The 24606-nt window shown below is 36.6% G+C and overlaps 2 protein-coding genes across 3 annotated transcripts in view; both read right to left on the bottom strand.

Moving 5' to 3' along the window:
• Positions 1–24606, bottom strand: part of LOC132142722 (BTB/POZ domain-containing protein 3-like) — a 285051-nt gene that overhangs the window by 138743 nt on the left and 121702 nt on the right. The gene's annotated exons all lie outside the window — the stretch shown is intronic.
• On the bottom strand, positions 613–10086 carry LOC132142714 (malate dehydrogenase, cytoplasmic-like). 2 transcript variants are annotated; one of them, XM_059552797.1, is made up of 9 exons: positions 9765–10086; positions 5174–5272; positions 4294–4390; positions 3191–3366; positions 2875–2997; positions 2399–2575; positions 1573–1686; positions 1133–1222; positions 613–1007 (listed from the first exon to the last, which is right to left on the bottom strand). In XM_059552797.1, exons 1-9 carry the CDS (start codon positions 9816–9818, stop codon positions 885–887), a joined length of 1053 nt encoding a protein of 350 aa, XP_059408780.1. In that variant the 5' UTR covers positions 9819–10086; the 3' UTR covers positions 613–884. The 2 variants fall into 2 exon arrangements, with proteins under 2 accessions (XP_059408780.1, XP_059408781.1); XM_059552798.1 differs by lacking the exon at positions 9765–10086 and adding an exon at positions 5802–5824.

Genomic DNA, 24606 nt, shown 5'->3' with positions numbered 1-24606 from the left:
TTTACTTTTATTCCACACTTTTCGCTCTCTTTTTTTTTTACTTTTAAACAATCGAGAGTGCTTTTATTTAGTCTATGACAATTATACAGGTTTATATGGGAGCCCCTTTTCCCTACATGAGAAAAAAACCTTGATAAATCATAATTTACCAGTCATAATTATAAAAAAAAAAAATTCTGAAACGACAAACTAGGATATATTTACGAAATGGAAAAAGTCAAAATACACATTAGCGGTATAAATTATGCCATACAAGTCGGGAAGTAAACAAAACATAAGCCATTTTTGTTATAATTATGACTGTTATAATCACATCTCACAGAATTAACATCTCATTTCCCAGCAATTATTTATAATTAGATAAGTATTACTAAATATATACTCACTATAATTTTTATGCAGGCTTCTAGGCTTTCAAATAAAAAATTAAAAAAAAGTATAAAATTCCCAGATATTTAATGTTTTTCTTCCACTTAAACAGGCCTGGCATGCTGCCTACAACGAAGGATCTTCATACCTTTAGACAAATAAATTCACATCTACAGAATATCTGTGTATTTTGAGCTGGAGATGAGATGGATATGCCAACAATCCAAATATACAACAAAAACATTTATTTTCCAAATGGCCTTTTATTGTTGTATGACAGATTATCATTATTTTTATTGGAAATGTTCTTCAAGTGTTGCCCCAGACACTCCAAGGAGAGGAAGTTACATTGCAAATGTTTCTTGTGAAGTAACACACACACGCGCACACACACACATACGTTTAGAAGCATGAATACCCAAACCCGCACACACGGTCAGCTATGAAATCTACAGTCGGGGATTTGGGGACTTTGAAGAGCCTAACGGCTGCCGCTCTGTTGTGGCGACATCAAGTCATGCTCCAAGGAAGGTGAGTGCTGTGTCTCTCTCATCTACCAGCTCAGCTGCAGTGCTATCCATCTTACCGCGGGAGAAATCATTTATGACGAGTCCATCAACGACCTTCCAGGTTTTGTTCTGTTTGGGAGGAAATTTAATTATTAGTACTGACATAGAATCTACATCTAAACCACTTCGAAATGCTTTCTTTATTCAAGATGGTTTTTTTTAGGAACTTAAAACTTAAAGCGATGAAGACAAACCTTAATCATAACAGGGAAGGAGTACATGAGGTCATCAGGAATTCCATAGGAATTACCAGTGGAGTAAATGCCCATAGACACCCACTCACCCTGCTCAGAGACAGAAGGAGAATTATTTAGCATGAACCCTGTAAAACCTGACATATGAAATAATAGTCTGAAAAATCTAATTTGTTGAAACTTTTACAACCCTAAAAGACCTTTTTCTTGCTAAAAAAAAAGTATAAACTATCAATCGGAGGTAGATTGTGTACAGCAGATTTTCAGCAATGTTTTAATCATGCTGATTTCGAGGCCTTAGAAATTTGACGAAGTATTCTTGACAAAGAAATGATCAGGAAAAACTATAAATGTTTTAGTCTTCCACTCTACTTTGAACCAGAATCTAACAGTCCAGCCACTCAATGTATCTCCAAAGGGTCCACGTGGTGCAAACTCACATCTGGAGTGCCGAACCAGATGTCCCTCATGTGGTCACAGATGGCTTTTGCAGCAGACATTGCACTGGAGAGCTTCCTGGCCTTTATGACAGCTGCACCTCTCTGCTGCACCGTCTGGTGTACAACGAAATGAAAAGAAACACAGATTGATAAATTAAAGCAATAAACTACGAAAGGTCATATGTAAAGTGGTGGTCATATCAGGGAAATTAGAGCAATACAGTGAAATTTTATGGGTAAAAAGGTCCATTGTGTACGGTCAACAGTGCAGAGATGTATGACGCACAGCTCATACTGAAACCATTTTTAAAGCAAGCAGCTTTCTGTTGGTAAATGTGGTGAATCGGTTTTAGCATGTAATCTTTCACCTTCATGCAAAATTCCAGATTTGTGCAGATTTACATGGAAACTTGCCTAACAACAACAAATGTGACTGCACTTTAACAGTGATTTACCACAAATCTTTGCACGTGGACAAAACAATCTTTAGCAAGAGTTCACTATATTATTAATAATAATAATAATAATAATAATAATAAAAATTGTTGCAAATCAGTCGTTTATGGCTGCTAAGAAAATCAAAACTTGATGCATTAATATTAGGTGCATTCGTCAGCTTTTTTCAGTAGCTTCAAACATGCATTAGAATGTAATGGAGGAACAATCCATTTTATAATAATCAAATATAAAAAACTCATTTAAAATGGGATTAAATGGACAGCAAAATGAAAATCTAATTTTGTAAAAAAAAAAAAAAAAAAAAAAAAAAAGACAACACCTTTTTATCTCAGTTTGGAAACTCCACAGGTTCAGATGCTGGACTTACAGTGATGAAGTTGCCCTTCAGCCAGCTTTCGTCATTCACTGCGTCAAAAGCAGACATCTCTTTCCCATGATTGTTCACAATAGCGTGGTGCACATCTGGGTACTGAGTTGAGGAGTGATTTCCCCAGATAATCACGTTCTTCACACTGTCAGAGGGCACACCAACACGCATCGCCACCTACAGGCATGGAGGAACACCGCAGATGAGCAAAACGCTTATTTGTGTAATATGGGCCAACTATGTCCCCTGCAGAGAGAGCTAACAGTCCCTCTAAAATTAGGTCACTGTATTGGTCTATGAACTACTCCAGAATACATAACTAGATATGGCTGCTCTAGAACTAAGCTAGATATGGATGATTGGACGATAAAAAAAATCTTGGTTACCTGCAGCTCTGAAAAGCACAAAGACTGAGTTAGAGAACTTCAATAAAGCAGAATAAGAAGTGAAGGTGAATGAGGCGGTGGGGTTCGGACCTGAGAGCGGGCCCTGTTATGGTCCAGACGGGTCAGGCAGGAGAAGTTCTCCTTAGGAATAGAGGGAGCTGATTTGGAGGCAATCAAACAGTTGGTGTTGGCTGGGTTTCCGACAACTAGCACCTATGAAAGCAAAGGAAAAAAGTAAACGGCAGAACAACAAACACCAAAAACTGACCAGTGATTGATTCGGCCCGTTTTAAACCTTTGCAGTGTTGTCTAAATCAAAAGCCGGCGGCTAGAAAACTCATGAAAACCAGAAATCAAATTAGACACAAAATTGATTCAAGCTGCATTATCGGTTGCAGTCTTGTACCTTGACAGTCTTCTTGGCATACTTCTCCAGTGCTTCACCTTGGGTTTTAAAAATGGCCACGTTAGCCTTCAGTAGGTCCTTCCTCTCCATGCCCTCTTTTCTTGGCATAGAGCCCACCAAGATGGCAGCATCAAGATCCTTAAAGCCCACCTCAACCTTATCAGTGGGAATCACCTCTGTGAAGGAATAAGAAAGAAAAAACGAAGGATACAGAAGACTTATTTCACAGTCATTTTTAGGCTAACAAATTTCCAAAGCAAGTTAATTATTACTGATTATTCAAATATTTCCAACTATTATCACACATTATTTTATTAAAAAATACAAAATATTTAACTAAGTATATTTTATTTCTAACTACTGAATTACATAAAATCCTTATTGCTTATAAACAAGTTATTCTTGATACTTTTTTCTATTGTTCAAAGAAACTATTTTTGAGCCTCAAGACTATTTCAGTTGAGCAAATGCCTGTGACTGAATGATAAATCTGCACGTGAATATTTTAGCATCAGTATTGGGAAATACAGCCTCATTATCTTTGTACCTAGACTATTATTCCTCAGAAGAATATGCTGACATTATCTCTTGAAACTTTCATCACCCATCACCATAAATCATTTATCAGGCTGCCGATATTTCCTGAAGTGGCTCATTTCATTGATGATCTTTAGAAGGAGTTTTAGCACAGAACTATTTATCAGACTGGATTTCAACCAAAGCAACAACTTCTGTGACAGAACTTGTTCTTCGTCCTCCTCCCCTCCGCCTCTATTGTTGTGGCACCATCATGTTTCTCATTGGTCCCTGACTATCCTACAGCATGAGCCAATAAGATCAGTCTGCGCCGGTTAAACCTCCCAACTCCTCAAAGACAGTGTAGCACATGCTATTTTCTGCTGCAGATCTCTTCTGCAGAGTCATGCTTGCTCTTCTGCATTTTAACACATTCCAGATGTTGGCTATGAATAAATCAAGTGGCAGTACAAAGAGACAGTGGGAGTCAAACTGCAGTGAAAACTAATCCACATCTTCCATGTCCTATTAGAATCATCCATTGTGATAAGGTCTAAACTGATTAAATCAAGAGAAGTAACCCTCACCCCTCAGAAGTGGAAGAGCACAATCATGCAGCTCCATGACGACTCCATCCAACACTGGCAGCATGGGAGTGATATCCAGTAGCACCAAGATGATTGGCTGAGAGAGGAGACATATGATTGGCATAAACTTCAACAGATTTCCAGTGCTCAGGGAGTAAGGATCAAAGAACACTAAATAGGGACCATGATTATCGGAACACAGTTCATGCATGGGGCTCTGAATTATCTGAATCAGAGACACGCAAGAGTGGTGGGTCGTGAGGACTGGAATTGAGAACTGCTGCTTTAGACCATAGGCATACAATGATACACATATAATACAGTATCACAATGTGTACATGTCCTCTTACAGTGGGATCCAGTATAGGTTAACGTACATTTTGAAAGGCGTATTACTCATAGTACATGAATGTCCAATAAAACTTTTTAGAAGACAAATGTTCCATGAATGACGTATAAATTATATTTTTGTGGTAACATTTTAAGAATGTTATTAAAAGACCAGAAAACGTCCTATTAACATTGCTGGAAGAACGTTTGTTTATAACTTTGACTGACCTTTACCAGAACATTCCCTGGGAAAAGGCTGTTTATCATTGCTTCTGTTGCATTGTATTATCAGTTATCGGAACATTAATCCGAATCAGTTGGATTCTAATAATCGGTTTCAAACAATAATCTCAAAATGACTAAATAACTGCATTGTTACATGCTCATATATTATATACTGCAGAAACATAACATAGACATGCATCACAGAGGGACCAAGAGAGTCGCATATTTTAAAATCACACATTCTTATATAACACAGCGCATGGTTTATGATCCAGTTCCCCCCAGTGTCCCGTTACACAATAACAGCCTGGTCTAACGGTCTCACCTGGTCCTTGCCGAACACATCTCCTTTAGCAATGCCGTAGAGCAGAGAATAAGCGATCTGTCCGGCTGCGCCGGTCACCAGCACACGGATCGGTTCGGCCTGAAATAAAACACAGTCACTGGAGTCAATATCATGACCTATTTATGTGAACAAAGGCCTAGCGATCTGGAATGAGTATAGTCACGATTTATATCAGAAGATTTGATCATTTGCACATAATGATCTGAGTGCATGGTTGTTTATTTCTGTGTATATCCTCAGAAAATGAATGAATGAGACGTTGATGCAACTGATGCTCCGCGAGACGGGAACGTCATTACGCGCCGAGACTGTAACTTCAACGCAAATTTCCGCCTCGAAGTATTTCTGACAGAATGACGACAAAATAATAACAAAGAGTAACTCACAAAAGATGCCACCTCGTAGTGACACCCACTCCACAAATGCGGAAATGGTCGTCAAACGCTTAAAAAATAATTCTTCATGAATCGTTAGGTAGTTCCTGACCACAGATTTCACATTAAAACAGATTTTGTAAAATAATTTCTAAAAGCGTTGATTAAATTAGGCCGCCACTTAGTGCACAAAACGTTCAAAATACTGTGCAGGACTAAAACGAGTATCTCACCATGATTCAGGACTGATTGAGCAGGTGAAGATGTGCTGCTCTGCTCTGCCTCTCAGACTGCACGGACGGAGGGGGTCACCTCTATTCTTATATGGAAATGCTTTCACAGGCACGGAAATGCTGTACACTGGGAAATGTAGTTGATTTTGCTGCTTTACTCCACCAATCAGCTCACAGAAAGAACTAAATTTCCCATGAGCGCCCGCATTGACGAACTCCCATTGAAGAATTGAAGTATTGCTAAAGAAAATAACGTTTTGCAAACAAAAAGGAAAGCATTGGGGAAAAAAACAAATATGCTTTTTGCAAAAATAAATAAATAAATAAAGAAGTATTGAAAGAAAAAATAAAGAACTGCGAAATATAAATGAAGTATTGTTAGAAAAAAATATGTTTTGCTAATAAATATAAATGAAACAGAGCAAAAGCAATGATTGGAACATACCTTCCATGACCATAGCTAAAAATGTATTTGTAAATCTGCTTTTATTTCGCATTTCAATGAAGTGTGAGTTCGCGATACCGGTTTTTCCTTTAAGTTTCATGTTTCTGCAAGTTTCACTTTCTGGCATTGTTTTGACATGTGGGTGGAGTCAAGGGTGTGGGTCGTGTACAACAGGCCTGGACATGCCTCCTTTGTGTCATTGGCCTGAGATGCTGATCACAACCATAGACAGTAAAAGAAATAGACACAGCGACCCCATTGGAACTCAATTGAGACAAGTGACGCCCATTTTTAGCGATTTTTAGTACTTCCGTTTCTGACGCGCAGACTCAAACTAAGCTTGATGACGTCAGCAACCTGTCTGACAGATGTAAATCTTCTAGTAGCTGTGCAAGCAAACTGCCATCGTTAATCTTGCAGAGACGGCGAGCTTGAGCGGGGAGTTCTTTGGTGTGAGTGAGCAGGAGTAAGTATTCTGATTAATTATTTTGTATAGTATTTTAAAATGGGCTTCTCTCTTGATGTCTCCCCGATTGCCTGCGAGCTTCTCCTCCTGTCTGTATGGTAATTTCTCTACTGTGCGACAGAATCGTTAGCCTATTTTTACAAAAACTGTTTCTACGGGGCCATAATGTAACATAGAAGGTAATGGAGCCCTTTATACATTGTCGTGTATCTTTAGAAATAAATAATGGACAAATGGAGTCTTTAAACGCCTCAGCTGTAAAGTTATTCGCTGTCAAAGTGACGCCAAAACGAATGGGAGTCAATGGGATGCTAACACAAGTGAAGTTCTTCTACAAGATGGCGGCACGCGGCCGACTTCAACATCCGGTCGACTTCCTTCCCGCCTGATCACAACTGATGAATGCACCGTCGTTGAGAAGCACCCGGCTGCAGCCTGCAGATCGAGGCAAGGCTCACATTTCCTAAACAGCATTCTCCATCCTACACCAACTACGCACACATTTCCTATCATGTATGTCTATGAAAGACAATTGAACCAATCAGAGTAGGTGTGGGGTGCAGGTGCAGCACCGCCTCGATCCAGATCTGCAGGCTGCAGCCGGGTGTACTTGCCGTTGTTAGGGCACAGGCATGCAGGTTTATCGTTTCCTTTTTTTCACTAGCATTAAAACACAGTGGTGCATGGTTTCGTTTTATTAATTATATGTGTATTAACAGTATTTACCTTATATTTAAACATTGCAATTATTTTTGTTTGCAAAACTTTTTTTTCTCGCAATATGTTATTTTCTTTTGCAATTCTTATTTTTGTTTGCAAAAAGCACATTTATGTTTTCTCAATACTTTCATTTCCATACATAATGCATTAAAAGCATAAGGTCGAGTTTTGATCCTCCCACTAAGTTATGGTGATAAATTTGGGTCCTTGATTGGTTTATGAACACAAATACCCAACTGAAACAGATTAGGTAAAGTTATGCCATTTGAATGAACCGACAAACAAGAAGCATCTTTTATAATATATGATTTGTAATGCACATTTTTGTATTGCATTTCAAAATGGAAGCATTTTTAATTGACTCATACTTTGGATCCTTATTGACATATTGTATAAGCTTATTTCTGAAATCATGCTCATGCACTCTGGGAGTTTGTGTGAAGAAATCTATAACATGCTCCCGTTCTGTCAGCACAGTCACAATTCTGCCTGAAACATTTGCACATCTATACACAGAATCTCATGTTGCATGTGACGGCGAAATGTTATCATGTTCTAAAGATATTTCACTTTGATATTTGACATGAACTCCACTGTCCTTGATTGAAAATGTCTTTTCTGGCTGAACAGGAAACATGTAAGACCAGGTGCTTTTCCTTAAGAGATCAGTGTGGTCAAATAGCTCATGTGCTATCACTGTTTTTAACCCTACTGTATTATATTTGATGCATGAATTTCTCCTCTAAAGGCCACAATCTACTGCATGCCTTCTGTTGTCTGATTGATGGTTAATTTATCATAATAAAAGGAATTTCAGTATAATTTAAAAAAAAGTTCCCTTTCAGGTTGTTGTTCATGTGTCTTTTTGCTGTGAATTTTGTAATTATTTTTATAAATCAAACATAAGAAAAACAAGATGAACATTTACTTGACTGAAGCAATTTATAGGTTTACTAGATTAGATTATCTAGTCATATATATTGAACATCTCTCAATCATCATTGCATTGAATTATATGTTTTGTCCCCAACAATAAAAACTACAAAGCTTTTATCATAAAACTAAGCATTTATATATCATCTTACTATTGAAAGATATAGAATGATAACTGATATTTCTAGAATTTTATAAGTAGTCTGCTCTGTTGTTGTAAAGATCTACATTGATTTATATTCCAAGCGATTAGAATTTCATCTTCATTTTTGACCATATAGATATCAGCAACTGCACCAAATTACTTTTTTTTTTTTTTACTCAATTTGGGTTTTGTATTCCTTCTCAAGTATCAGCTCCATATTGTCTTGTATCACAATATGGGCCATAAAAGCCTGATTCATCAAATACAAGACATAAAAAACAAAGTTTCTAAGTTCTAAAAAAAAAAAAGCTTTAAAAAGCAAGATAACCCATGATTTCACTAACTCAGGATTGAAAATGACCCTGGGTTAACAATTTCAAGTGTTAAAAGCATCTAATGGTCTTGGATCTGTTCCACGACCCCCTCTCCTTCAAGATAAATGATGCATTTTACTATCATAGCACCAGAACATATTCCCCCTTCACTGGTGTGATGAGCTGCAGCTTTACTGTGTTCAAAACGCAGAGCCTTTTAGACTAAAGCATTACAGATCAGATACAGCTTGATGCAGATAATTGCTCCTGTTTAGGACAGAGGCATTTCACAGCCAAGTTAACATTAAATAACATGCTGCTGGAAGGGTGGAGACCCAGACCGGAGAGAGTGCTGTCCATGGTGCTGGACTCTGCTTGCCAAAACATCCCAAATTAATCATCAAAGAGGCTGCCCTCCCACACTACTAGGTTTTCATGGCATACATAATGAATGAGACCAATCATTCAACCAATCCCTGCTTAGTAACTATGTTTTTGAATATGCTAGCTGGTTTCTAACAGGTCCAAGATGGGGTTTATCTAATCTAGCATGGCAATTGACTGGTTTACTAGTTCCTAAAACTAGCCTGATCCCCCTGGGTTGGTATGATTACCTATATGCTGCTTGCTTAGACCGACCTGACCAAACCTGATGACCACTTTGGACCAGGAAAATACTAGTTTGGCTAGCTTGGACCAGCTATAAACCAGCTATCACATTCCAAAACACAGCAACCATCTTAAGATGGATTTTCCAGCACGAAATCACTTGCTTTATATAAGATATATGGTGAATTGTACACTAGCATGCAAGGTATGGATAAATCCTCAGATATAGCTCCGATATTTTACCGCATAATGATCATTTTAAAGAAAAATGGTAGGTTTGGTGCATTCATGCTGCATCGTACGCCTCCGTTGTCAAGGAGAGGCGTCTTACCTGCGCCGAAGCCGTGCGCGTCACCAAGTACATAGCCGACAACAGGGTCAACATTTTGAAGCAGCTCGTCCCTCGAAGTGTCCGATGGAGTGTGTTTTCCCCCAGAACGCAGGAGCGGGTGTTTTGGGGCGCGTTCGGACGCAGAGCGGCGTTCGCGGTAACCTGAGCTCAAAGGCGCGAGATAGAGACACAAGAGCCGCTTCCCTCGAGCGCGTGCTGTGTTTTCAGCGTCACCCTTCCGCCCCTAATGAGCTTTGGGAGACAAAAATAGATCGACATCGAGTAATCTTTCCGCCATTTCTGATCACACGCCTAAATTAATGAGGTAGTGATCGGGGCTGCGAAATTTGGGGGTGACGTCAGTGTTAGAGATATACTGCAACTCTGAGCTGAGTGAATCCAAACATCCTGAGCAGGACATGATGCGGAATTTCCATATGAGGGGACACACATTCACAGGGTCAAGTGCTTTGAGCGTCTGAAAAGTAGCATGCTAGGCATTTCTTTGTTGTTTATTTGTTTATGAAAGAATGCCATCAGATAGGCCATTAATTTTTATGTTCCCATTCAGCCAAAATCTGTAGAACTTTCTAATGTGGAACACATATTTTGGAGAGGTCCACTGTATGACGTAAAAACAACAACAACAAAAAAACAATTTCATATTTCACAGAAAAATTGTTTTGTTACGACATGAGGATGCATAATGATGACAATTTTGGGTGAATTTTCTTAAACAATTACTAAAAATAATGCATTAGATATTGTATTCAAATAAAATCATGATATTAAACTATAGTTAGTCATCTGTGGTCACAATATCACAATTAGCCTAAGTGAACATGGGTGAATTTTTAACTAACCTTAACATTAAAAGACATGTTTTTCTGGGAATATTGGGAGATTTGTTTTTCCCCTGAGTCCTCGGTGTAACGTTTCATTCTTAGTCTTTTGCAATAACCTAAAAGACAACAAGTAAAATGGACTACATTTTTATTTTTAAAGTTTTTGCACTCAAGGAAATTTCATACTTGGAATAAAAAAAAACATTCAACATTTGTTGAATAAGTATATACTACTTGTCTTTTTTCACTTTATTAGGGCAAATTTAATTGATCTAAATTTTAGATATGCATTTAACAGTTTGTCACTGTAAACATTAGTACAGCTTCTGTATGTTCCTTGAATGAAACAAGGAACTCCAATCATATACCCATCCTACAAATAAACTTTTCAATGGTAACCACAAAAACTTCATGAACAGCAACTCTTTTAAACCAATCTAAGTGAACACTGAACACTAACAGGTCTTTGCCTTTACTCAAAAATAAAAAAACATGCTGGGAACGTAAAACCAGCCATGCAGTTTCAGTTTACACAACAAAAATAATTAATGTAGTACCAACACAAATGATTTAAGAAACTTACATTTTACTAGGTACTTAATGACATGACCATCTGCAGGTGCTGAAAAACCTTATCCGTTTAAAATAGCATACTCGCATGCTAATCTTATTGATGCCGCAGTATATAGTGTGCAAATATAAATACTCATTTTCAAAAATGTGACATATGCAATAAAGAACAGTGTGCCAGTATTGCAGACAGTATGGTCTGTTGTAGTCTTGATAATTCTGGCATATGTATAGGTAAATGTATATGCATACATTTTCAGTTTGTATATACTGTATACTACAACAATGCTATAAGATACTATGTCCATTGATGTGTTCAATAGTTAGCCACACGATGGAGGCAAAGTGCCTTCCTCAAAGTCAGGTGGAGTTCTGCCGCACTGCTTACATCCTGCAGAAGAGGGTATAGTATAGTATAGTATAGTATAGTATAGTATAGTATAGTATAGTGTGGTCATAAACGCATTTGTGAGTCAAGTACACTTCTCATCATCTATAAGAGCGGCCACTTCTGTTTTACAGTAGGAATAACCCTAAGTAGTTCTCAGGCCTGCTTTCAACACTCGCCATTTGAAACACTGTCCCATCACAGTCAAACAAACTTCTCTGAGCATTTTAAGCACGCGGTGTCAACAGATCATTGAATCAGTCTGCCTGAGGCGAGATACAGCATTCCTCACTCAGCACATCATTGACAATCATCTTATGCTTGATTAAACAGCCAAGAGCCATTTTACACAAGTCATAACCTGATCTCCAAACAAACTACCCCACTTTACACATTCACAGTGGAGCTTATTATCACCTGTTAGGAGTGTGAACTATGAGGCATTTTTATGAGCATCATCATTATTTATTAATTTAGTTTGGATAGTATAGAACAAAACTTTTTTCAGCAATGACTGACAGTTTGAAGAAACAGAGAAGGCAATCACTCATTCAGAGCCAGAGACAACTCTCCTCTCTCTTGTTTCTCTTCTTCTGTCAGTCAGTGATAAATGGCCAGAAGAGAATTGAAAGAGCTATTTTCAATAGTTAATGGGTGTGAGTGACTTGTTCCTGCCCTCTCTCTGTAATTACACTAGAAGTGACAGAGGCTGTCAGTACTAGATTAGAGCACCGAGGCATGATGGGAATGTAGTTTCATTTGCATATTGTAAGAATTGTATTTTTATAGTTTTCATTTTAATTTAAGTCTTAGTAATTTTGTTACATGTGTTTGTCATTTTTAATAGTTTTTAAACATATTTCTATTTGGCTTTATTTTTAGCACTTCAACTAATAACTTTATCATTTTACCTTATTTTATTTCAGATGGTTGCCAAGGCAGAATTTCTAATATTTATATCTTTATTTCATTTAATCTTTATTAACAACAATGAATTTCAATAATTTTAGTTTACAAAAACAACACTTTCACGGAGCTTATTTACATATAATATTAGTTACATGCAGTTATTATTGACCACATATGTAAAAAAAAAAAAAGAGAAAAGTATGTTGTGCTATATTTCAAGTCTTCTCAAACTATATGATGCTTTTTGAAAGAAACAAACTTATATTTGAGTTATTCACTGAATAGGAAATCCTCAAGGAAAATAGCTGTGTAAACCTCCTTCAGAGCATCTTCTTTTGTGTTTTATGGAAAAAATAACAGAATATGGGTTTGGAACAACATGAGGGTGGAAACATAGTTTTTAGCTTCCTAATCCTTTAAAGCCAATCATTCTCATGATTACAACATCTTTGCAAAACAGTTTGTGAAATTCAAATGCAACAAAATGGAATTTTGGATTTATCACAATGGAATCCATTCATCTGTTTCTCTGAAGCTCCTCCTTGTGTGTTATTATGGTCAGAATGTGTTCCTGTAGAAGGACAGTGGAGAACGGTGGGCGTTCTATCCTTGACACACACTTGAACCCTGAGCTTGTGATCAGAGCTGTGATTGGTGAGTTTATCTGGAGCTCTGCATGAACGTGAAAAGCTACCCCACGAGCTCTACGTGAGCTGTTTGCGCTGTGACCCGATGACACTCAGTGTCTTGAACTTACATAGAACTGCACAACTTTACATCTCTCATGCTTCAGCCCTTCGGTGTCCTGCTGCTAATAAACACAACGGCTTTGTTCAAAACCAAATCTTGCTGTCTATATAGGTGGCTTCCTCCTAAGGCAGCGTTCTAACTGAAATGAAACCTCATAAAATCTCATTTAGTATATTTATTGGCATCTATGTTTCCATGAGGAGCCTTGAACATCCATGGAACCTTTCCATTCCACAAAAGGTTCTTTATAGTGAAAATAGGTTTTCTTCACACTTAAAAAAAAAAAGAATGCTTGTTTACGCTAGTTTAACATGATGCTTTAACATCACTTTTACTCAAGAGTTCATTCAAAGGTAATATGTGCGATCAGTATCTTAATACGGGTAACGCACAAACATTCCGACAGGGATTAACAAACAGAAACGGGATTGCTATCTTCATCCGGATTACCGTAGACCAGTTGATAAAACCGATATGAGATGCTCATGGAACACAGAAACAGTCGTTCCTGGTTTTGTTTGGGATTGGATGTTTCTCACAGACATCTCGTCGTCTCAATGACAATGTTGAAATTCACGCATTTACCTCTCATGACACGAAGATTACGAAGGTTAATGTGTGACAAAGTTAAATTTCAAGAACAAAACAGGTTTTTTGCATTAATAATAGCACCAACTTGTATATAATATAATATAATATAATATAATATAATATAATATAATATAATATAATATAATATAATATAATATAATATAATATAATATAATATAATATAATATAATATAATATAATTGGGGTAAGTAGAAATTAAAACTTTCATTCAGCAAGGATGCATTGAACTAATGGCACTAAAGACATTTAAAATGTAACAAAAGATTTCTATTTCGATTAAATTCTGTTCTTTGAAACGTTTTATTAATCAAAGAATCCTGTACTCTGTCATTCTCATGCAAAATTCCAGATTTTTATTGAAATTACTATATTTTGCCTGTGAAAATATATGAAGGGTAGCAAGATTTAATATTTAAGACTTTTTGCTGCCGAGGAAAAACTATGAGATTTTGTTAATGATTTTTATTGTTCCAAGCCTGTATTAATTTTCTTTGTTCAGCTGAACACAAAAAAAGGTATTTGCTGGAGTATGTTTTTCCATATTATGGAAGTCAGTGGCTACCAGCAATTGTCTGGGTACAAACATTCTTCCAAATACCTTCTTTTGCATTCAGAAGAATAAGAAGTTCACACAGTTTTGGAACAACATGAGGATGAGTAAATGACTAATTTTTCATTTTTGGGTGAACTGTCCCTTTAAATGAACTTTACAGTTCAGAATTAAGCTTGTTCACTTTGTGTGTCTGTGTTCATCACCAGGTGCTAGTGTTGAATATATAAAGTTTATTCTGCTGTTATTTTCTTAAAGGCAGTATGTTTGTTTTGCTGTCATCAGGGTCATCATCTCATCTTCTGCTTTCAGGTGCTAAAGAAGGATTTCTTTGCCACAGACATACATGTGCTAGCATGCAAGCATGAATGCACGCACATGATAATACACTCACTCACACATGCATACACACACACTTACACTGCGAGCTGTCTTGTCTGCCATTATTTTTAGAAGGAGACACTTGATCGGCCTCTAAGATGCTTCGGGTTTCAAACACTTGCTCTCACACATACACAGTCACTGTGTGCTGGCGCCACTCTGTCCCTGTCCGGGGTTGAATGGGATTCCTGTGCCACCGGGCGCAGTTGTGCGGTTGTTTTCCTGCCCTCCTCATCAGCCTTTTCTTTATCTCCTTCATGTCTCTTTTCTTCTCCTCACCCTCCCTCGGGGCTCTGCAGAGAGAACGAGAGAGAGACTCTGAGGGACTGTAACTCTAGAACGGAAATTAGTGTGACGCAAATTGGAGTTGGATGTCTGTCTTTTTCTTTTTCTTTTTTTTTTAAGGCATGCAAAAGCATCAAAGTGATCAGTCTAACTAGCAAAACAACCCAGCCAAAGTCTCAAAGGCCTTGTACACAATGCAAATATTTGGTAGTGATTCCCCAATTTCTTGTTCCAAATGTGAACAGAATATAGAGTCACATATATACACACACACACACACACTGCTGGCCAAATGTTTGGAATAATAGTTAAGATTTTTTTTTTTTTTACTGTTTTTTTTTACTGTTGCTCACCAAGGTTGTATTTCTTTGATCAAAAACAGTAAAAACCGTAATATTGTGAAATATTATTACAATTTAAAATTCAGATTTCTGCAGCAAATCATATTTCTGAAGGATAATGTCACACTGAAGACTGGAGTAATGATGCTTTGCATAACAGAAATAAATTGCATTTTAAAATATGATAAAATAGAAAATACTTTAAATTGTATAAAAGTTCACAATATTACTGTATTTTTTACTGTAATTTACTGTATTCTTGATCAAATAAATGAAGCCTTGTCCAATTTTCATATTGTAAATTATATTGTGATGCCTAAATTGACTAGTTTTTAGTGACACAAATATTAAAGCTATGAAACAATGATTGACTTCAGTATCAGCTAGAATTTTAACATCAATGAAAGTGTATTCCTCTATTCCTCATGATATGACACAATGAAATATTAATGCACATGCATTTTGTCAAGTGATTTATTTCACATAAAGCCTGCTTGTCTTAGTTGTGTGATAACAGCTTTGCCATTTCAGGACAGATATTATCAGAAACATTAATCAAACTGTGAGATTTGTGCCATCACATCTTTTATTGTTGTTTAGAACAACTGCAACCAATCAGATTAATCTTCCTTCTCGGTCTGAATGAGATTAGACCGGATCCACACACACCACAATACAAGACTCATGAGGGTTGTAATCCAGATTACTGTTAAAGCGATCGTTAACTCAAGAGATTGTTTTGTTTGTGCAGTCATCAAACAGGATCGAAAGCATTTTAAAGCATATTAATCCCTCCGATGCTCATTTCTTTGGCTGGTATTGTGTTTCTGCTCTTTCTAACGGTCAGATAGATTGATAGAGGTGTAATCTATCGTATAGTATGGTCTGGATCAGGATCGTGAGAGTGATAAGGCTTACACGCACACCATGGGCTCTGTTTTTGGCTCAAATTCCTTAAAAAAGGAATGGATGCAAAATAATAATGTCACAATGCTACAAAACAAAACAAACAAAAAAAGTTTACATTTTTTTACTTGTATGAAAATCTTTCTTTTGCTGAACACAAAAGAAGATATTTAAAAGAGTGTGGTCCCCGTTAACTTAAAAAAATATAGTATGGAAATCAATGGGAACGAAAAACAGTTTGACTAACCTTTTTTCTTTAAAATATCTTCTTTTGTATGCAGCAGAAAAAAGAAATTCATACAGGTTTGAAACAACTTGTGGATGATTACATGATGACAGAAGTTTCTATCCTTTAATAGTCCCACAAATAGGCTCTATTGTCTTTATAGGCTTTTTTTTTGCAATTGCAATTGCAAGATATAAATTCAGAATTATGAGATATAAACTTGCAATTGTAAGTTAAAAAGTTACAATTACTTTTTTATTCTGGAGCAGAAAAAAATTATAATTTTGAGATGTAAACTCAGAATTGCCAGATGTAAATTGCCAGAATTCTGAGAAAGAATTGCGATTGTGAGATAAAAAGTCACAATTACACTTATAATTTTTTCTTTCTGTGGCTGAAACAAGCTTCCATAGAAATATGACCCAAATATGTTCTTGACAGTTAGACAGTGGTTCATAAAAGAAAAACAATTAGCCCATTTTATTACAGAAAAACATAAAACAAAACTAAATGTCAAAAACCATTTTGTTTTTTAAATGTCCTGTCCAGTTTTACAGATGATGTAGTTATAATATATACTATTAAAACCTTGGTGACACTACAAATGATTAAATGAACAGCATTTTAATCTGGAAACTGAGCAAGCAACAAAACCTTTTTTTTTTTGGTTTCAGGTGAGCCATATTTTAGTGTTGTTGCTTCCTCTGGTGTGTGTGAGTCTTTCCTCTTCTCCACATATCTAATTAAAGTGTGTGTTGTCAAACGGCTGATCTTTAGCGTGAAATCATCTTAGCGGATAGAAGGCCTGGGAGAAAGAGACAGCGACAGAAAGAAAAGAGACAGGGACTTCAATCAGCTCCAGCTGGGTTGCTAGTTTTCATTGTTGCTTGTATTTGCTGTAGTTTAAGCCTGTTTTCAGCTTTTGCACAAACGTTCTGACTGCGCTCTTCACCTGCTCTGATTACTGAAGCCAGACTTTTAGACAGCACTCACCAAAACTCATCCACTACCATCATAAATACGGTATCAGAGCAACACAAGCATAATTTGAGTACAGAATTGGCTCTGGGCTATTTGTATGGTTCCTTTATTTTAATCACTCATCAAGCATACTTTTTGGTTTGCTTTTATATTACTTTCGATTATATTTTGTTCATGTATACTATCTATAATGGCTTGTATTTTTCTTGTATTCTGTAAAGTCTCTTAAGAAGCTTACTTTAAAGGTGCTACAAATATATATTTGTCACTTAAGAATCAAAGATAAACTTAAGAATCAAAGATAAAACTTTAACGCTGTTTTTTTTCAAGCAAGCATATTTACAGAATCATGCATATCAACAGAATTTGTTTTAGAAAGTGTTTTAGATTTTCCTGAATTTATTATTTTTTGCTGTCTGTTACAACATAAAAACATTTAAATAAATAAATGTATCCTTTCCATTGTTTTGTATTTTGTTTTCTCTCTGTCAAGAATCTTAAATCTTTAAAGAAGCTTACTTTAAAAATCACTATATAAATATGCTTTATTAGTTTATTCATTTGTTTTATTTAAATTACCACTGTGTGAAAATGATCAACGTTTCTACAAATTCAGTCAGTTTAAAGTTTAAACTGCTTAATATGTACACTTTGTTCATGACTAAAACTTTCTAACCAAAATATTAGATAAAACTTTAGCTCTTTTGAAGCACATGATTCGTAGAGGGCATAGTGAATTTTTATAGCCCTCTTGTTGTATGTTACAACACAAAATAATTAAAAATCTGCATTTTTTTGACTTCCTAGATGACTCACAATTCACAGTATTGATTCCTAACGATTCATACATTTTTTCCCATCAACCTTTACATGCTATTATATTATTTATAACATGCCCTTCCAGGACAAAATGAGGGATGAGGAAATCTTTCAATTATGAAATATGATATAATTATTTCCTAAAGTGTTTGAAATGAGCATAGCTTTACTGGGCCTACACGCTCTAAACTTACAGATGAACTTTGACTGTAATCTCTTCCACACTGAGAAGATTCCAAAGATAGCAACAGTTCCAGTCGAGCTGCCCTGAGAGAGTCACTGCGGAGCTCCCAAATTGAAAGGGTGGGACTGGAGCCGCCAAGCATGAAAAAGGATAGAAACATGGTAGAGAGAGAAAGAAAGCATGAAAGAGAGAGAGGAACAAATGACCCCATCCTGCTGTCTTAAGGAAGATGAGAGAGCGCGAGTGATGAAGGATGAAATAAAAGAGAGAAACAAATTATTAACACCCCACTGACCACTTTAAAGAGCACAAGAGCAGGGAATGAGAGAGGAGCGGACAATGGGAGAGGTGAAGGTACAGAGAGGTGGAGGAGGAGGAGAAGGAGGAGGAGGAGGTGGAGGAGGAGGAGGAGGAGGAGGAGGAGGAGGAGGAGGAGGAGGAGGAGGAGGAGGAGGATGAGGAGGAACACTAATGTCTCACCCACCGGGGTTTCCACCCGTTTCATTTACCACTGTGGATAAACTGACCAGATCAGTGTGCATGTGCATGCTTTCTACACAGGTTAAAACCTATGGGATGACCATTATAATAAGTTATTATATGAAAGTAATGTAAGAAATAATATAAGTAAATAATTTATATAGAGTATAAAATGAATGTAAAAAAAAATGTGTGTAAAAATAAAAAATATTAGAATTAAAATAACATTTAATATAATAATAAGTACTATTTATTTATTATTAATAATGTATAATTTATATAATTTCATTTACATGTGAATACCAATTGACAATTGACAACCTATATGTTGTTAGACTTTGTTTAGCTGTTTTTTGTTCTAAGTTTTAATTTATTTGAACTTATTGATTGTTTTTATGGTATTGTATAGGTGAGCTGCAAACATAATTTTGTTATCTGTGCAAAAAAATAATTACAATATGTAATTACACTGAGATATATAATACATATAAAATGAGAATAAATTTAAGCCATTTATGAGGAAATTGTGGCCTAGTGGTTAAAGAGTTTGACTCCTAACCCTAAGGAGTATCGGGCCAGCAATACCACGACTGATGTGCCCTTGAGCAAAGCACCAAACCCCCAACTGCTCCCTGGGTGCTGCAGCATAAATGGCTGCCCACTGTTCCGGGTGTATGTTCAAAAAACTGTTTTTGGTATTAAAGAATTTAATCGGGGGAAAACATCATTAGACCTCATCTGTCCCATCAAGGACAGTGCATCACCAGCATGTGTCGTGTTTTGGGTGCTGTTTCCCTGCATGGGGTGGGTGTGGGTGTGCTGGTGTCCCCAACAGGCCTCTAAACTAGATTAACCAACAAAACTCCAGTGAACAGGGAACATTCTCAGAACTTTCATGAACATTCTTCCAGTGACATTAATAAAGCATTTGTTCAAAGTGGCCTGATCTTTAATAATGTTCTCAAAACATTAGCACAAAAAAATTATTTATACATCATTCCTGGAATGTGTTTTTTGTGGACATTTGTCTAACTTTACTAAAAATGTTATTATTTATTACTTGTTTCAGAACATTTAGAGAACGTTCCCTTATTTTTGCAAAATGCTGAAAATAAGATGGAACAACCCCTTCCCAAGATAACTAAACATTTTGTTCAAAGAACATTCAGAAATACTGGTTTCATCATTTAAAGGGGATGCTATTAAAACATTTTTAAAACATATTTTTGTTAGCCGAGTATTTGTAATGTTCCAATAATGTTTGCAAAATTCTCAAATGTAAAATTCTGTTAATGTTTTTCCTTAATGTTTTCTGCAACATTCACATAACCAAGAATTTTGTTTGTTTAATGTTTTGAATGTTCAGAAATAATGATTTCATAACTGTTTTTATGCCAGGAACATCATAAAACCCTTAGAACAATATTTTTGTTAGCTGGGATGTACTTGGGCAACCAGCTTTATAATGAACATCTGGACAAACCAGTCCGGCATAAACCTGCCTAAAAATTCTGACTAAGCAGGTACTCTTAACTGCAACTCAGTAACTAATGTGTCATATATCAGTAAGGGACAGATAAAAGACTAATTAAGTCAACCCGTTACCGGTCGGTTTCATTAAGCATAATGACCAGCAACACTCAAACTGCTCGCCGCATCAGAGCCCCTTTGATTCCTGAACCATCAGAACCTCAGAAGTTCAAAGGTTCCTCTCAAATATTGTTTGAGTCTCATTCAGGACTTCAAAAAGTCACAGAATGTGTGTGAGTGTCCCTCCAGACCTGTGGACGATGAAACCTCGGGGTTTGTTTATGCTCGGCCAGTCTTAATCCTGCAGCTCTCTGCTGTCACTCAAAGTCTGACAGCACCCAAGGGCTGCTGGGAGATCCGTTTACACGCTTGCTCAGACACGCATCCCAAAGCAAACACACAACAAGATCAACTGTAAACACACGTTGGGCAGGGTTGTGCTGTGTGGATATAGTTTCAAAGTCTCTACATCGACGCATATGTGTTCAGAAAACAGACATACAGATTGGAGAGCTCGAGGAAGTCATCTTTAGGGTGTTTGGGTGTTTCGGGTGTAATTACCTTTTTCTGACTCTTTATGCTTTGAAATAGCACGGGTAATATAGGAAATCTGTTACCTGGGATAGTTTAGAGCTAGTGTAGAAAAATATTCAACCACAGAATGCTGTTATTGACCACAGTGAGGAAGAGGAAGATACTGAAGCTCTTATTAAGTGTTAATCATCTTCTTTGCACAGATAAACACACATCCCACCATACAATTCATCAGCGCTTGCATGGTGGAAGCAGTGAGAACAAGTTTTAAGCCAATGGAGAAAATGGACTTAATTGAGGTCTTTCTTTCCTTTATCTGAATTATTCAAGCAGAGAGAGAAAATGAGAAATAAGGTAGAGCTGACAGCACACATGCTTTTACATGGTTATTTCGAGAAGGGTCAAGCCATGATCAAGGACTTCAGTGAGACAACAGAGAAAAAGGCAAAAACGGACTAGAAAGAAAGCACTGAAAGACACTTGACATGGAAAATACAAGTGCTCAACAGAATAAAAAACAGCTGACCACACAAACGTACAAAGCTAGGCTAAAATAAATATATACCGTAGCAAACAAATACTGTACCGTAGCAATACTCCGCCTGAGTGAGCAGCTCTCCTTTAATAGTCAAATTGAGATGAAGAGGCAGAGCGCATACGCTTGTAACCCGTGTTGTTATAATAATCTCGATAATAATTATTTTTTTATGACAGTTAATTTGATTTCAAACGAAACTGAGCTTGAGAATAAAAACGCAAAATTAAAATTATTACGAAAATGGTGGGCTGGCGCTGATATGCAAATTCCTGACGGGCTGTAGCGCGTCCTAGCCAATCAGAATCCATTTCTTAGAATATTTGATTATGCTCATGACATGCCTTATCAAAACGAATATAATTTAATTAATTTGATACTGTTAGCTAACTTTCAGCAATTTCTGAATGAAATTGAAAATGAAAAATAAGAATGTGTCAATATTTGTAAAAATTTTGTTTCTATTAACATTTTGTTCTTTATTTTTATTCTAAACAATTATAAATAATTAACTTTATTAATTATATTAATTATATGATGTATAATAATACATAATATTTAATTCATATATATTTATTTATTTGGATTTACAGTTAGGCCTAGATAGATATAGATTATTTTGATATATGACTATACATTCTGGGTGTTTAGTTATACATTCATAAGCATTTATGCACATTTCTAATTAATTTGGATTTATGAATATACTGAATACATAATCAGATGTTATTTAATTCATTTCTGTTTTTCCCCCATAATATATAATGAGGGGGAGTCCAAGCTCGTCTGGACCTTTACTGTCTATGGTCTGGACCCAAGTCATGTCACTCGGCGGCCATCTTTGAGTGCAGCTACTATCTCTTGGAATGAGGAAACATCAAATTCTCCAAAACTGTTCACTAAGTTTAGGATTAAATTTAAGGGGAAGACGTGGCCTAATGGTTAGAGAGTCGAAGGGTTGTGAGTTCGAGTCTCGGGCCGGCAGGAATTGTGGGTGGGGGGAGTGCATGTACAGTGCTCTCTCCACCCTCAATACCAAGACTTAGGTGCCCTTGAGCGAGGCATCGAACCCCCAACTGCTCCCCAGGCGCCGCAGGATAAATGGCTGCCCACTGCTCCGGGTGTGTGTTCAGGGTGTGTGTGTGTTCATGGTGTGTGTGTGCACTTTGGATGGGTTAAAAGCAGAGCACGAATTCTGAGTATGGGTCACCATACTTGGCCGTATGTCACGTCACGAATATTTGAAATCACCAAATAAATCTGACAACAACTGCGTCATAAATGTTGTTCATTTGCTCAAATAGCGTTATAAACGTTATAAAAAGCTTATTTCTCAGACTAGATCAGCCAGTGCACAGTCCTAAGAGCAACTCTAAGAACGATAACTGTTTCAACCGGGATGCTTCTAACGGCAGCTGCAGTGACACAATGCCTTTACTGATTAGTGATTGGCTCTTTCATTCAGAAGGCGGGACTTCCGGCGATTGAGCGGCAATATTGAGCGTTGCACATTCAGAACTATAGGAGTGACACGTCTTGGGTATTCTGTAGTTTTTGGAAAAACTGAGCTTCTTCCCTCAGGTCCAGAAACAGCTCTAAGTGAGGCTAAACCCGTCATGCCTGAACCACAGAGGATCTCTCCTGCAGACAAACCAACTTACACTAGGCCATATACAATAGATGGTGAGGGAGACCTACCATAGACCTTGTTTTTGAAAAAGTCTTTAAGTCATCTTTGAGTAACTCATGTCTGCTTAGGTGAGTCATACTACTACTACTAATGGGTCTGTGTTTTAAATACAAACCTACATACAGTTTACTGGTGAGCTATTTAAGATACAGATTTTTTTTTAAAAAGGTCATCGTGAAAATGACAGTGAAGACATTCATAATGATGAAAAATATTTTTATTTAATAAATGCTTTTCTGTAGCTCTGTGTTCCTGAAAAATCCTAAAACAATTGTTTTAGTTTCCACTCAAATTTTAAGTAGCACCACTGTTTCCATCATTGATAATAATCAGAAATGTTTCTTGAGCAGCAAATCAGCATATCAGAAATTGAAATTCTAAAATATTTCATAGCTTTTATGCTTTCACTGTATTTGTAATCAAATTTATGGAGCCTCTTTGAGGATATTTTGGTAGTGCATTTTTTATTATATTTTAAAGACTAATTTGCCATGTTAAAATAAAATGTTTTCTACTTGTTAAAAGAGTTGTATAAATATTATTTTTAACATACATTTGACTTTTTTTTTTAAATTAATATACTATATTTAAACTTCTTCCATAAGTGTTACAGCCCACCCCTCCTACAACAGCTCTGTTTGTACTTGAAATTCACACAGTTTAGGATGGTTTATATTTCCGTTTGGTCATCTAACCTCTGCAAGGCCATCAAGTGAGCTTTATTGGGTTGCCACTTCATTTTCAATGTAAAATCTGGGTCTTGAAGTAAAACCTGTATTAGGCCATACAAATATGAAATACCCAGTGTGAATGAATGCAGAAAAACTATGGTAAATGTGTAGGAGATGGTGTTATGTGGTGAGAACAGATGTTTGGATTACATCGGTCCAGTTATTACCAGACAACAGCATTCCTCAAGCATGCTCAGGGATTAGTTGAGCTTGTTTGATGCAGATGCACCAAATCCCACAATGCTTGTGCCTCAGTAAGATGCCATGCAGCTACAACACAGCAGGAATCCCCCAGAACAAACAAGCAAACATCGGCGTCCCGTTTATCTAACCCTATTTACTCAGCTGCTTCACATAGTCTTGAGGTAGCTGATAATTAAAATCGTGATGTGGTGTTTTTCTGTTGGATAAATAAATCCGCACATCATTGCAACCCACTTATTACCAGTCAAAATACCAGTACGTAAAAATGTGTTGATATGACTTCATTAGCTTTTCTGTTGGATTGAATCTAAGCCACACTTTTATTCCAGCCACAACTCAACTAATTAAAATAAGATGCTGTTCACTAGATCCTGTGACTCTGAAGCATTAT

This window comes from Carassius carassius, chromosome 6 (genome assembly GCF_963082965.1).
Source record: "Carassius carassius chromosome 6, fCarCar2.1, whole genome shotgun sequence".
Taxonomy (NCBI): Eukaryota; Metazoa; Chordata; class Actinopteri; order Cypriniformes; family Cyprinidae; genus Carassius; species Carassius carassius.
The sequence above is the reverse complement of the archived record's forward strand: the minus strand, read 5'-3'. Positions and strand labels throughout refer to the sequence as shown.

What these genes read in the sequence shown, in the direction of transcription:
- LOC132142714 (XM_059552797.1), bottom strand. Translation starts at nt 9,818, where the DNA reads ATGTTGACCCTGTTGTCGGCTATGTACTTGGTGACGCGCACGGCTTCG. An exon ending in ATGCCAAGAAGACTGTCAAG is followed by an intron (nt 2,998 to 3,190) that starts GTACAAGACTGC and finishes TTGCTTTCATAG; the next exon opens with GTGCTAGTTGTCGGAAACCC. An exon ending in TCTGGTTCGGCACTCCAGAT is followed by an intron (nt 1,223 to 1,572) that starts GTGAGTTTGCAC and finishes GTCTCTGAGCAG; the next exon opens with GGTGAGTGGGTGTCTATGGG.